Genomic DNA, 15,178 nt, shown 5'->3' on the forward strand with positions numbered 1-15,178 from the left:
TTTATTAACTGGGGATTCAAGGCCAAGCATTTAACCCCATTACATTAAATTCCGTTACTTTGGTAAAAGAAGACTGTTCGCCTACACAGAGCCTGACAAATAATAGCTCAGTGAGTATTAAGTTTCATCCTGCCTTTCTTGTTGGGCATCACCTTTTTATATAATCTGGGAGGGGAAATTAATAATCAGAATATTGCTTGGTATGAATTAAGTCAGAGAACAAGATAATTTGACGTGGTATTTCAGGCAAGCCAAAATGAAGACCTTTCTACTGATTGGATTATACCTGTATGTCAGTTTTTTTTTTTTTTTTTTTGAGACAGTCTTGCTCTGTCACCCAGGCAGGAGTGCAGTGACATGATCTCGGTTCACTGAAACCCCCACCTCCTGGGTTCAAGCAATTCTCATGCCTCAGCCTCCTGAGTATCTGGGATTACAGGCATGCACCACCACGCCTGGCTAATTTTTGTAATTTTAATAGAGACAGGATTTTACCATGTTGGCCAGGCTGGTCTGGCTGGTCTGGAACTCCTGACCTCGAGTGATCAGCCGCCTCGGCCTCCCAAAGTTCTGGCGTGAGCTACCATGCCTGGCCATGTGTATGTCAGATTTGATATCTCATTTTCTTAGGGAATGTTTGGTAAAGGCTGTCAAACCTCTGACACTTCTTTCCTAGGGTCCAAATAGTTAGAACCTCTTGCCAACACAGCTTTTCAGCTTAAGTTTCAACTTCCTTAATTACAGCTGTCAACCATTTCTGCCTTGGTTTGCTTTGCTTTATGTGTTTCCCAGTATCAGCCCTTCAGAATTTGTTTTTGTTTTTTTTTTTTTTGTTTTTTTGTTTTTTGTTTTTTTTTTAGACGGAGTCTTACTCTGTTGCCAGGCTGGAATGCAGTGGCACGATCTCGGCTCACTGCAACCTCTGCCTCCCAGGTTCAAGCGATTATCTTGCCTCAGCCTCCTGAGTAGCTGGGACTATAGGGACGTGCCACCACGCCCAGCTAAATTTTGTATTTTTAGTAGAGACAGGGTTTCACCATGTGAGCTAGGATTGTCTCGATCTCTTGACCTTGTGATCCTCCCTCCTCGGCCTCCCAAAGTTCTGGGATTACAGGCATGAGTCACTGTGCCCGGCCTGGAATGGGTTGTTTAATAGATAGCTTATTGTCCTTCACATGTATAATCCCTCACATTATGCACTTATGAAAAATTTTCATTGTGAAAAACTAAAATTTAGGAAATTAAGAAAAAAGGAACAATCACCAATAACCTATAACTTATTTTTTTCTTCCGGTCTTTACAAAAAGAATCAGTGGCTGGGTACCATGGCTCATGTCTCTAATTCCAGCACTTTGGGAGGCCGAGTCAGGAGGATCACTTGAACCTGGGAGTTTGAGACCAGCCCAGACAAACATAACAAGACCATGTCTCTACCAAAGAACAAATTAGCTGGGTGTGGTGGCTTGCACCTGTAGTCCCAGGTGCTTGGGAGGCTGAGTAGGCAGGATCACATGAGCCGAGGAAGTCGAGGCTACAGTGATCCAGGTTTGTGCCACTGTAGACCAGCCTGAGTGACAGAGTGAGCAAGACCTTGTCTCCAAAAAAAAAAAAAAATAATAATAATAATTAATGACTTTCTTTTTTCCTTTTTTTTTTTTTTTTTTTGAGACGGAGTCTCGCTCTGTCGCCCAGGCTAGAGTGCAGTGGCCGGATCTCAGCTCACTGCAAGCTCCGCCTCCCGGGTTTACGCCATTCTCCTGCCTCAGCCTCCCGAGTAGCTGGGACTACAGGCGCCCGCCACCGCGCCCGGCTAAGTTTTTTTTGTATTTTTTAGTAGAGACGGGGTTTCACCGTGTCAGCCAGGATGGTCTCGATCTCCTGACCTCGTGATCCGCCCGTCTCGGCCTCCCAAAGTGCTGGGATTACAGGCTTGAGCCACCGCGCCCGGCCTTTTTTTCCTTTTTTTTTTGAGACACAGTTTCACTCTTGTTGCCCAGGCTGGAGTTTAATGGCGCGATCTTGGCTCACTGGAACCTCCACCTCCTGGGTTCAGGTGATTCTCCTGCCTCAGCCTCCCGAGTAGCTGGAATTACTGGCATGCACCACCACACCTGGCTAATTTTGTATTTTTAGTAGAGGCAGGATTTCTCCATGTTGGTTAGGCTGGTCTCAAACTCCTGACCTCAGGTGATCCAGCAGCCTCAGCCTCCCAAAGTTCTGGGATTATAGGAATGAGCCACCACGCCTGGCCTTTTTTTTTTTTTTTTTTTTTTTTTTTTTAAAGAGACAGGTTCTTGCTCTGTCACTCAGGCTGGAGTACAAAGGCAGAATCATAGCTCACTGCAGTCTTGACCTTCTGGGCTCAAGCGATCCTCCTGCCTCAGCCTTTTCAGTAGCTGGGATTATAAGCCTAAACCACCTCATCTGGCTGTGTATGAGTTGTAATGTGAGCTCCATGTGGTACAATTTTACATCCTGCCTTTTTATGTAATATATTGCAAGCAAATCTTCATAAAATATGCTGCTATTACACGTTAGATATGAGTATCGCTTCTGTTATTTTTTTCCATATTCATTTATTGCAAAGAAAATGTTCCTGGTAGGAGGCAGGCATTGCTGTGGCAGTACTGTGGCATTGCTTGGGCAGTGTGGGCTGTCAAAAGCCAGTGTATCGGGCTGGATGCAGTGGCTTGTGCCTGTAATCCTGTAATCCCAGTACTTTGGGAGGCCCAGGCAGGAGGATTGCTTGACCCAGGAGTTTGAGACTAGCCTGGGTAACGTAGATGCTGTCTCTGCAAAAAAAAAAAAAAAAAAAAAAACCAAAAAAAAAACCTGGGTGTGCTGATGCATGCTTTTGATTCCAGCTACTCAAGAGGCTGAGGCAGGAGTATCACATGAGCCCAGGAGTTTGAGGCTATAGTGAGCTATGATAGCGCCACTGCATTCCAGCCTGGACAACAGAATTAGACCCTGTCTAAAAAAATTTTTAAAAAGTCCAGAGTTTAGTGGGAGGAAGGAGTTAGGCTGGAGTTAGTCCTGTAGAGAGGTGGTCTGTTCAAGTGCCCTTAGAGCTCAGAGTGGCTGCATGTCCATCAGAACCACCACTAGCTCCTCTGATAGCATTCAGGACTCTGCAGATTAGTAGATTAATTACCTCAGTGATGCCAAGAAGTGTTCTTCTTTTTTTTTTTTTTTCTTTTTCGAGATGGAGTCTTGCTCTGTCACCTAGGCTGGAGTACAGTGGCGTGATCTCAGCTTACTCCAACCTCTGCCTCCTGGGTTCAAGCTATTCTCCTGCCTCCGCCTCCCAAGTAGCTGGAATTACAGGCACCCACCACCGCACCCGGCTAATTTTGTATTTTTAGTGGAGATGGGGTTTCACTATGTTGGCCAGGCTGGTCTCGAACTCCTGACCCCGTGATCCGCCCGCCTCGGGCTCCCAAAGTGTTGGGATTACAGGCTTGAACCACCGCACCTGGCCAGAAGTGTTCTTTTATGGGGGCCACTTTTCTTGTAAATAGCCTAATCCAGTACACCGTTTTTCCCCTCAAAAGGAAATTGGCTTTACTGTTTGGTTCTCTGATCATAAATATACATTTTATTCTTTAGAGCACAAGTACACAAGACAGGATTGAGAAAGGAGAGATTCAAATTGTGACTTCAGATTCAAAGGCAATTAAAGGAATTAAACGATAATATTTTGTACTGTTTAATTGTTTTATGATAAAATCTGGGTAAAACTTATAGAAAAATACAAATGATCAGAAGGGACTCAAGAAGTAGGAAATATAGCTGGGCATGGTGGCAGGTGCCTGTAATCCCAGCTACTTGGGAGGCTGAGGCAGGAGAATCACTTAAACCCGAGAAGTGGAGGTTGCAGTGAGCCGAAATCGTGCCATTGCACTCTAGCCAGGGCGACAAGAGCGAGACTCCTTCTCAAAAAAACAAACCAACAAACAAAAAAAGAAGTGGAAATATACATAGATCAAAGAAAGTATAAACAATTCTGGGCACAGTGGCTCATGCCTGTAATACCATCACTTTGGGAGGCTTATGTGGGCGGATCACTTGAGGTCAGGTGTTTGAGACCAGCCTGGCCAACATGGTGAAACCCCATCTCTGCTAAAAATACAAAAATAAGCTGGGCGGGGTGGCGTGCACCTGTAGTCCCAGCTACTCAGGAAGCCAAGGCTCCAGAATTGCTTGAACCTGGGAGGCAGAGGATGCAGTGAGCCACCACATGGCGCCACCACATTCAGCCTGGGTGACAAGAGTATGACTCCATCTCAAAAAAAAAAAAAAAAAAAAAAGAAAAGAAAATATAAACAGACCTTGTACAGCCTTCCAAAAGGAGGACCAAGTATTAGTATCTCAGCTTTTGTTTGCTTCCTTTGTTTTTAATTTTTTTGTTTTTAAGAGGCGAAGGTTTGCTGTGTTTCCCAGGCTGGTCTCGAACTCGCGGGCTCAAAGAAACAACCTGGCTCTGCCTTGCAAGTAGCTGGGACTATAGGCATACATTACTGTGACTGGCGTTTGTTTGCTTCTTTTGTAACTCTTAAATTTCATTGCAATTACAGTTTGCAGTTATTTTATTCATCAGCTTACTGGCTAAATTTTTGTGTTTCCCTGGTAGACTGAAGGGTTCTTGAGGGCAGGAACTGTGTCTCTTTTGGTCTTGACTGTTTCTTAAATAGTCACTGAGCAAATATTTGTTGAATAATGCATCAGCAGATGACTGAATTTAACTGCGAAAGCAGTTGCTTTTTTGTAGTTCTAAGGGGTGGCCCTTGTAGGTGAGTCTTTGGTAAGCAGTGTTGAGGGAGGGTCTTCTCAGTTCCGGAAACTACAGGAAGCTGCACGATGGAGGAGTAGGAACCAGTGGAAGGCACACCTGTGTTAGAATGAGGGCACCAACAGGGTTTCATGGAGCTTTGTGTTTTGAATAATGTCTGTTTGTTTTTTATGTGTAGTGAATGATGCTACACTCTGGGCAGACTTTGCCTAAGTTTCATAAATATTTAATTGGCTTTTTCAGGAGAATAAAGGCAGCCCCGTTGATGACTGAAAATGACAAAGCATCCACCTAACAGACGAGGAATCAGCTTTGAAGTGGGAGCCCAGTTGGAAGCCCGGGACCGTTTAAAAAACTGGTACTTTTACATTTTTCTGTTAATTAAAGCCCTTCAGTAAAGGATTTTTGCCAGCACTGATAGAGTGGTAGCTTAGGCTTTTTTTGTGGTGTTTTTCTACTCCCTGACTCTTGGAAGATGGGAGGAAACTTCAGTCTTTTCTCTTTGGTGTAGGGATCCTGGTGTCAGGGTGACTGTCCTGTAATCTCCTGTTCATATTTGTTTTCCCCTTTTGCCTGTTCATCTGAAAGAGTTCTGGGAAAAAGAAGCATGAATGGCCACAGGGAAGGGAAGGGTTAATAGTGGCAGCTCTCTTGCTCTTGGCTGCCTGTCTGAAAAAAGAGGAGAGAAAGATCAGGGATGGAATAGTGAAGAAAAAGGGGTTTGATTGGAGCAGCTCATGTGTTGTGAACACCCCATCCTGTTTCTGGGCATGATGACTGTATGTTGAAATAGAGTCATCACATAAGGGCACACTGTCAGGGTGATTAGGTTCAGAAGCTGAGGCGTTATAGTCTCAACTGTGTCATTGACTTGTGACCTCTGGCTGGTAATTAGCTGCTTTGTGCATTGGCTTATCTATAAATGTGGGTATTGGTAATATTGACCTCATAGGGTTATTCTGAGAATCAAATGATGGAATATTTAGGGAAAGACCTTATAGACTGTGAAGTGATTGTTGTGGTTGAGGGCATCCTAGAATTTGGTCTTTTGTTGGTGCTCAATGTGAGGGGTGTTTTCAGAACCTACACTTCTCTAAGGGGTTTTTTTTTTTTTTTGAGACGGAGTCTCACTCTGTCACCAGGCAGATCTTGGCTCACTGCAACCTCTGCCTCTCAGGTTCAAGCATTTCTCATGCTTATGCCTGCCGAGTAGTTGGTATTGCAGATGTGTGCCATCATGCCTTGCTGGTTCCTTTTTGAGTTAAAGAAGGAAGAGTTTAACCCTTTTTGAGTTTCTTTCAAAATAGATTGACCAGCTCTTCAGGTGTAGGAAGATAAGACAGGAGAAGAGAGGAATGGAAGCAGTTGGTGCAGAAAACTGTCTTTGCTATGAGAATTAGGTACACTTGGCCGGGCATGGTGGCTCACGCCTGTAATCTCAGCACTTTGGGAGGCTGAGGTGGGCGAATCATGAGATCAGGAGTTCAAGACCAGCCTGGCCAACATAGGGAAACCCTGTCTTTACTAAAAATATAAAAATTAGCCGGGCATGGTGGCGTACGCATGTAGTCCTAGCTACTTGGGAGGCTGAAGCAGGAGAATCACTTGAACCTGGGAGGTGGAGGCTGCAGTGCGCCAAGATCACGCCACTGCACTCTAGCCTAGGTGACTGAGCGAGACTCCATCTCGAAAAAAAGAAAAAATATATTTTTTTATTATTGAAAGTGTAGTTAGGTACACTTTTTTTTTTTTTTTTTTTTTTTTTTTTTTTTTTTGAGACAGAGTCTCGCTATGTCGCCCAGGCTGGAGTGCAGTGGCCGGATCTCAGTTCACTGCAAGCTCGGCCTCCCGGGTTTACGCCATTCTCCTGCCTCAGCCTCCCGAGTAGCTGGGACTACAGGCGCCCGCCACCTCGCCCAGCTAGTTTTTTGTATTTTTTAGTAGAGACAGGGTTTCACTGGGTTAGCCAGGATGGTCTCGATCTGCTGACCTCGTGATCCGCCCGTCTCGGCCTCCCAAAGTGCTGGGATTACAGGCTTGAGCCACCGCGCCCGGCCAATTAGGTACACTTTTAACACAGTTGTTTTTGGGCTATTTTTTTTTTTGTTCGAGACAAGAGTCTTGCTCTTTCATTCAGGCTGGAGTGCAGTGGTGTGATCTCGGGTCACTGCAGCCTTCACCTCCTGGGTTCAAGCAATTCTCCTGCCTCTGCTTCCTGAGTAGCTGAGATTACAGGCACGCACCACTACGCCCGGCCAATTTTTTGTATTTTTAGTAAAGACAGGGTTTCACCATGTTGGCCAGGCTGGTCTCCAACTCCTGATCTCAGATGATTTGCCCACCTTGGCCTCCCAAAGTGCTGGGATTACAGGTGTGAGCCACCAAGCCTGGCCTGTTTTTGGGCTGTTTGTATTATCTATAATTAGTTCCTTTTTTGGTTTTAGTGTATATATATGTGTGTGTGTATATATATTATATACTGTGTGTATGTATATATTATGTAAGTAGTATCATACAGCTTGCTTTTTTTCTGTGTCTTTGTTTTTTATATTCAGTATATTTTTGTGATTTACCCATACTTAACTCCGCACCCACCCCCCGACCCCTGAGATAGGGTCTTACTCTATTGCTCAAGCTGGAGTGTAATGGCACAATCATAGTTCACTGTGGCCTCCAACTCCTGGGCTCAAGTGATCCTCCTGCCTTAGCCCTCCATGTAGCTGGGACTACATCTTAACTTCTGTATAGAGTTTTATTGTATGAATATACCACGGTTTGTTTAGTCCCTTACTAATGGGCATTTGTTTGTTTGTTTGTTTGTTTATTTATTTATTTATTTATGATGGAATCTAGCTCTGTCACCCAGGCTGGAGTGTGGTGGCACAGTCTTGGCTCATTGCAACATCCACCTCCTGGGTTCAAGCAATTCTCCTGCCTCAGCCTCCCGAGTAGCTGAGATTACAGGTGCCCACCACCTTGCCTGGCTAATTTATGTATTTTTAGTAGAGACGGGGTTTCACCATATTAGCCAGACTGGTCTCAAATTTGTGACCTCAGGTGATCCACCCACCTTGGCTTCCCAAAGTGCTGGGATTACAGGAGTGAGCCACTGCTCCTGGACCGTTTACTTATTTTTTATTTTTATTGTATTTTTTTTTATTTTAAATGGATGCTTAAATTCCAGTTTTTCACCTGAGACACAGTGCTGCTGTGAATGTCTCTTTGTGCACATACACAGACTTTTACTTGGGCAGTGGCTTTTGACCACAACCTACAGTAAGAAATGTATTTTAAATCCAGTTTGGTACTCACCCATATGTACATACAAATTTATTTTTATTTTGTTTTTATTATTTTTTTTTGAAACGGTGTTGAGACAGCATCTCACTTTGTTGCCCAGGCTGTAGTGCAGAGGTGTGATCTTCGCTCACTGCAACCTCCGCTTCCCAGGTTCAAGTGATTCTTGTGCCTCAGCCTCCTGAGTATGTGGGATTACAGGTGTGCGCCACCATGCCTATTTTTTTTTTTTAATTTTTAGTAGAGCCAGGGTTTCACCATGTTGGCCAAGGCTGGTCTTGAACTCCTGACCTCAGGCGATCCGCCCAACTCGGCCTCCCAAAGTGCTGGGACCACAGACCAGAGCCACTGCGCCTGGCCTATTTTTATTTTTTGAGACAAGGTCTCACTCTGTTGCTCAGGTTGGAGTGCGGTGGTGGGAACACAGCTCATTGCAGCTTTGACCTCCCTTGGCTTAAGCAGTCCTCCTGCTTCAACTGGGACCACAGGCACGTGCCACCATGCCTGATTAATTTTTAAATTTTTAGTAGAGATGAGGTCTCACTATGTTGCCAAGGCTAGTCTTGAATTCCTGGGCTCCGGTGATCCTCCTACCTTGGCCTCCCAAAATACTGGGGTTACAGGCATGAGTCACCATACCTGACCTATATACATTTAACTGAAATACAAATTTTATGAAGTAGTATTTAACCTTAATACATGCATTATACTCTGGTATTTTTTTCTGTTCTTTTTTTTTGTTTGGGACGGAGTCTTGCTCTGTTGCCCAGTCTGGAGTGCAGTGGCTCACTGCACTCACTCACGATCTCAGCTCACTGCAACTTCTGCCTCCCGGGTTCAAGCAATTCTCCTGCCTCAGCCTCCCCAGTAACTGGGATTACAGACACCTGCCACCATACCAGCTAATTTTTGTATTTTTAGTAGAGATGGGGTTTCACTGTGTTGGCCAGGCTGGTCTTGAACTCCTGACCTTGTGATCTACCCCCCTTGGCCCCCCAAAGTGCTGGGATTACAAGCATGAGCCACCATGCCTAGCCTTTTTTTTTTTTGATATAGTGTCTCACTCTGTTGCCTAGGCTGGAGTTTAGTGGTGCAGTTACAACTCATTGCAGCCTTGACTTCCAGGCTCAGGTGATCCTCTCACTTAGCCTTCTGAACATATGGGACTACCAGCACATACCATCATGCTAGGCTAATTTTTTGTATCTTTAGTAGAGATGAGGTTTCACTATGTTGGCCAAGCTGGTCTTGAATTCCTGACCTCAAGTGTTCCACCTGCCTTGGCTTCCCAAAGTGCTGGGATTACAAGCGTGAGTCACCATGCCTGGCGCATATTTAGGTTTTTAATCCACCTGGAATTCATTTTATGTATGGTATGAACTTGTATCTAATTATTATTTTTTAATTCAGTGAATAACCAGTTGCCCCAATATCATGTTTAGAATAGTCCATCCTTTCCCCACTGATCTGCAATATCACTTGTATGTATTAAGCTTCATATATACATAGGCATGTTCTCAGCTCTTTAGTCTATTACATTGATTTATGTTTATTCCTGTGCTTATAATAACACATTATTTAATTGATATTGCTTTAACATCACTCTTGATATCTGGTAAGACAGGTTTTATTTTATTTTATTTGTTGTATTCTTAGACCTTTACTCTTTAATATGAATTTTTGTAGTATTGTTGAGTTTCTTGAAAAGTGTTTTTGGAGTTTTGAAATAAATTGTATTTAAGTGGTATCTTGATAAAAAGTTTTCATTCATGAAAATGTATCTTTATAGTTATTCATGTTTTACTTTATGAACTTTAGTGATGTTTTGTAGCTGCCATAAATATTTTGCATATTATCTGTTAGATTTATTCCTAAGTATTGTCTAGTTTTTGTTGCTTTTATGAATGGATCTTTCTTTTTTTTTTTTTTTTGAGATGGAGTCTTGCTCTGTTGCCCAGGCTGAAGTGCAGTAAAGCGATTTGGGCTCACTGCAACCTCCGCCTCCCAAATTCAAGCAGTTCTTCCCGCCTCAGCCTCCCGAGTAGCTGGGATTACAGACACCTGCCACCACGCCTGGCTAATTTTTGTATGTTTTAGTAGAGACGGGGTTTCGCCATTTTGGCCAGGCTGGTCGTGAACTCCCAACCTCAGATGATCTGCTCACCTCGGCCTCCCAAAGTGCTGGGATAACAGGCATGAGCCACTGCACCCGGCTGGATCTTTTTGTATTATGTTTTTTCTCTTTGGTTATTGCTGGCCTGAAGGAATATTGTTGTTAATTCAGTGTTGAATTCAGTGTGTGGATTTTATACAGTTCGAAAACAAAAACAGAGTGCTTAAAAAAGATTTATGACATTAATGAGATTGTTGGAAGTTTGAACATTGATTGGTTATTTGATATTAAAGAATCATTGTTAACATTTTAGAATTGGAAACGATATTGTAATTTTGTGTTTTAAGAGTTCTTGTTTCTTAGAGATTATATACCTACATTTATGAATAAAATGATATGTTGTGATTTGCTTCAAGATAATATGAAGATTCTTGGCCGGGCGCGGTGGCTCAAGCCTGTAATCCCAGCACTTTGGGAGGCCGAGACGGGCGGATCACGAGGTCAGGAGATCGAGACCATCCTGGCTAACACGGTGAAACCCCGTCTCTACTAAAAAATACAAAAAACTAGCCGGGCGAGGTGGCGGGCGCCTGTAAGTCCCAGCTACTCGGGAGGCTGAGGCAGGAGAATGGCGTAAACCCGGGAGGCGGAGCTTGCAGTGAGCTGAGATCCGGCCACTGCACTCCAGCCTGGGCGGCAGAGCGAGACTCCGTCTCAAAAAAAAAAAAAAGATTTATGACATTAATGAGATTGTTGGAAGTTTGAACATTGATTGGTTATTTAATATTAAAGAATCATTGTTAACATTTTAGAATTGGAAATGATATTGTAATTTTGTGTTTTAAGAGTTCTTGTTTCTTAGAGATTATATACCTACATTTATGAATAAAATGATATGTTGTGATTTGCTTCAAGATAATATGAAGATTCTGGATTATATAGGCAGTAGGAAGGAAAAGGAGATAATATGAAGGGGGAAAAGGGTGGGAAGATAGAGGAAGCAAAAGCAGCCAAGCGGCCATGTGTAATGGGTACATGAGTCTTTATCGTTATTGAGTCTTGTATCTGGTCTTACACAGAAATCTTTCTCCATTTTCATGTTCATCTTAATGGTTCTTTTGGATTTTCTACATAGACCATCATGTATCTGCAAACAACTATTTTGCCTCTTCCTTTCTAATCCTCTGCTTCTCATTTCTTTTCCTTCCTTCCTTACTTTTTTTCTTTCCTTCCCATTTTCCCTTCTGTGTTCATTGACCAGGATCATAGCAGCAAGATGTTAAATGGTCGTGATGATAGCAGCTTTCCATAGTTTGTTGTTTGACTTTAACGGGAACACATCCGAGATTTCACCATTAAGTATGATGTTTATCATAGGATCATGGTAGATGTGTTTAATCAGATTAAAGAAGTTCCTGCCTAATCCTTGTTTGCTGGAAGTGTTTTTTTTTTTTTTCAGCCTGAGTAATGTTGAATTTAATGCTTTCGGGCATCTAATTAATTGACCATGCCTATTTTCTCCTTTAATCTTTATTATTATTATTACTTTTTTTTTTTTTGAGGTGGGGCCTCACCCTGTCGCCCAGGCTGGAATGCAGTGGCACATCTCAGCTCACTGCAAGCTCCGCCTCCCGGGTTCACGCCGTTCTCCTGCCATTCTCTTGCCTCAGCCTCCCGAGTAGCTGGGACTACAGGCACCTGCCACCAGGCCCAGCTAATTTTTTCTATTTTTAGTAGAGATGGGATTTCACCATGTTAGCCAGCCAGGATGGTCTCGATCTCCTGACCTCGTAATCCACCTGCCTCGGCCTCTCAAAGTGCTGGGACCATAGGCATGAGCTACCGTGCCTGGCCTAATCTTTATTTTTTAAAATTTTGCTTCCCCTTTATTAGTATGGTATATGACATTAACAGGTTTTGTAATGTTGAACAATTCTTGCTTGTGTTCCTGGATAAGCCTTTTAGGTCATTTATATAATAAATTATTAGATTTAGTTTACTAAGCTTTTATTTGGGATTTTGATATCCATGTTCATTATACTTTTGGTTTTTGATCTCTTGTGTAGTCTGTATTCAGTTTTCGTGTTTATTATTATACTAGTCTTAGAAAATGAGTAGGGTAGTTTTTTCCATTATTTTCTGGAACACTTTCTTTTTTTCTTTTCTTTTCTTTTTTTTTTTTTTTTGATACGGAGTCTTGCTCCGTCGCCCAGGCTGGAGTGCAGTGGCACAATCTTGGCTCACTGTAATCTCTGTCTCCCGGGTTCAAGGGATTCTCCTGCCTCAGCCTCCCGAGTTGCTGGGACTACAAGGGCCTGCTACCATGCCTGGCTAATTTTTATATTTTTAGTAGAGACGAGGTTTTACCATATTGGCCAGGCTGGTCTCGAACTCCTGACCTCAGGTAATCCGCCTGCCTCGGCCTCCCAAAGTGCTGGGATTACCAGTGTGAGCCAGTGCGCCTGGCCCAATTTTTTTTTTTTCTTAACCATGTCTTTACTGGAAAAGAGGAAAACATTATGGACATCTTGTACAAATTTCTAGGAACAAATTTTAAACTTAACATTTGGCCAGATGTGGTGGCTCACACCTGGAATCCCAGCATTTTGGGAGGCCAAGGCTGGTGGACCACCTGAGGTCAGGAGTTCGAGACCATCCTGGCCAAAATGGTGAAACCCTGTCTCTACTAAAAGTACAAAAATCAGTCAGGCATGGTGGTGTGTGCCTATAGTCCCAGCTACTTGGGAGGCTGAGGCAGGAGAATCGTTTGAACCTGGGAGGTGGAGGTTGCAGTGAGCTGAGATTGTGCCACTACACTCCAGCCTGGGTGACAGAGCAAAACTTTGTCTCAAAAAAATAAAAAAAGATAATCCAGCTGGGCATGGTGACTCATGCCTGTAATCCCAGCACTTAGGGAGGCTGAAGTGGGAGGATTGCTTGAGTCAAGGATTTCAAGACCAGCCTGGACAATATAATGAGACCCTGTCTCAAAAAAAAAAAAAAAAAATTTCTGGGCATAGTGGCACATGCCTGTAGTCCCAGCTACTTGGGAGACTGAGGCAGGAGGACTGCTTGAGCTCAGTAGTTTGAGGTTGTAGTGAGCTGCAATTGAGCTGATAGCTGCAGGTGGCAGTCAAATGCCTAGGCAGATAGGGACAGTTCCCTACTGAAACCTGACTGTCAAACCAAGGACAGTTTGTTTATTTATTTTTTGAGATGGAGTTTTGCTCTTGTCGCCTAGGCTGGAATGCAGTGGCGCGATCTCGGCTCACTGCAACTTCCGCCTCCTGTGTTCAAGTGATTCTCCTGCCTCAGCCTCCCAAGTAGCTGGGACTACAGGCAGGTCCACCACACCCAGCTAATTTTTGTATTTCTAGTAGAGACGGGGTTTCACTATATTGGCCAGGCTGGTCTCAAACTCGTGACCTCAGGTGATCTGCCCACCTCGGCCTCCCAAAGTGCTGGGATTATAGGCATGAGCCGCTGTGCCTGGTCTCCAAGGATAGTTTAAAGCCTGAAAGCCAAGCTACAAGTCCCGAGTAAATCCATGTACTGGATTGAGAACCTCTCTTCCCATTTGGCAAGGTTTCCTCTGATTGATCCCCACCCTTCACCTATTTTACATGTATTTACCCTTCCCTGATTGGTTTTTTACACTGTCATCTCCACCTTTGAGTGATGCCTTTGTTTTAGCCTTTTTGGCATACTCACAAACCAATCAGCATGCATTCCCCGTTCCGAGCCCATAAAAGCCCTGCCACACTGAGAGGGAGACTACCCATCTTCAGGTGGGTGAGTACCCTCACGTGGGTGTTCTTATGAGCCTCATTTTAGCAGTAAGAAAAAGGAGACTCAGAGAGGTGAAGTTATTTGCCCAAGGTCACACAGTGGTAGGACTAGGGTTTGAATCAAAGTAGACTGGGTTCATAGCATTTTTGTAATAACCAAATTTTTCTTGAGTGTCTGAATGTTCCTGACTCCTAAATTAAAAAACAAAACAAAACACTGGAAAACGCATTCTGATAATGTTCACCTGATTTCCTAATCTAGAGTACTGGACATTGTTTGGTAAAATCTTTGACTTTGAATGCTTTGCCAAAAATAATGGAGAGTTTGTTTTATTATCTCTAGACTGAAAGTGGTTATCTTTTCACCCTGATAAGTGATTTGTTTACATTATAGTAGGTAGTATTGCTGCAAGGTAGAACCATATTTTTTTGTGTGTGTCTGTGTCTCTGTATGTGTATGTGTGTATTTTCAGTCCATCGAAATGAAATGTGTGGGAATTAGGGTCCACTTTTTTTTTTGAGACAGAGTCTTACTCTGTCGCCAGGCTGGAGTGCAGTGGCGTGATCTTGGCTCACTGCAACCTCCGCCTCCAGGGTTCAAGTGATTCTTCTGCCTCAACCTCCCGAGTAGCTGGGACTACAGGTGCACGCCACCACTCCCAGCTAATTTTTGTATTTTTAGTAGACATGGGGTTTCACCATGTTGGCCAGGATGGTCTCGATCTCCTGACCTCATGATCTGCCCGCTTTGGCCTCTCAAAGTGCTGGGATTACAGGCGTGAGCCACCGCGTGGCCTAGGGCCCACTTTTTAATTACTTATTTCCATGTGACTTTTTGCCTCTGAATCTTTGAATTATTTGTTCTTATTTTTGGGCCCTAAAGTAACTAAGTCCCAGCTTTTTTTTTTTTTTGAGATGGAGTTTTGCTTTTGTTGCCTAGGTTGGAGTGCAATGGCACAATCTTGGTTCACTGCAACCTCCACCTCCCTGGTACAAGCAATTCTTCTGTCTCAGCCTCCCAAGTAGCTCGGATTACACGCATGCGCCACCATGCCCACCTAATTTTTTTGTGTTTAGTAGGGATAGGGTTTCATCATGTTAGGTTAGTTGTGAACTCCTGACCTCAGGTGATCCACCTGCCTCGGCCTCCCAACGTGCTGGGATTACAGGCACGTGCCACTGTGCCCA

The 15,178-nt window shown here is 43.7% G+C and overlaps 1 protein-coding gene across 10 annotated transcripts in view; it reads left to right on the plus strand.

Annotated features, from left to right (window-relative positions):
* Positions 1-15,178, plus strand: part of PHF20 (PHD finger protein 20) — a 189,335-nt gene that overhangs the window by 31,892 nt on the left and 142,265 nt on the right. For all 10 annotated transcript variants that reach the window (XR_012419325.1, XM_074005202.1, XM_074005207.1 and 7 more), the window contains exon 2: positions 5,036-5,150. Coding sequence is in view for 5 of the 10 variants with exons in the window: in XM_005568880.5 (XP_005568937.3) it covers positions 5,068-5,150 (83 nt within the window). In the remaining 5 variants the exon portion in view is untranslated. The remainder of the gene's footprint in view (positions 1-5,035; positions 5,151-15,178) is intronic.

This window comes from Macaca fascicularis, chromosome 10 (genome assembly GCF_037993035.2).
Source record: "Macaca fascicularis isolate 582-1 chromosome 10, T2T-MFA8v1.1".
Classification (NCBI taxonomy): Eukaryota; Metazoa; Chordata; class Mammalia; order Primates; family Cercopithecidae; genus Macaca; species Macaca fascicularis.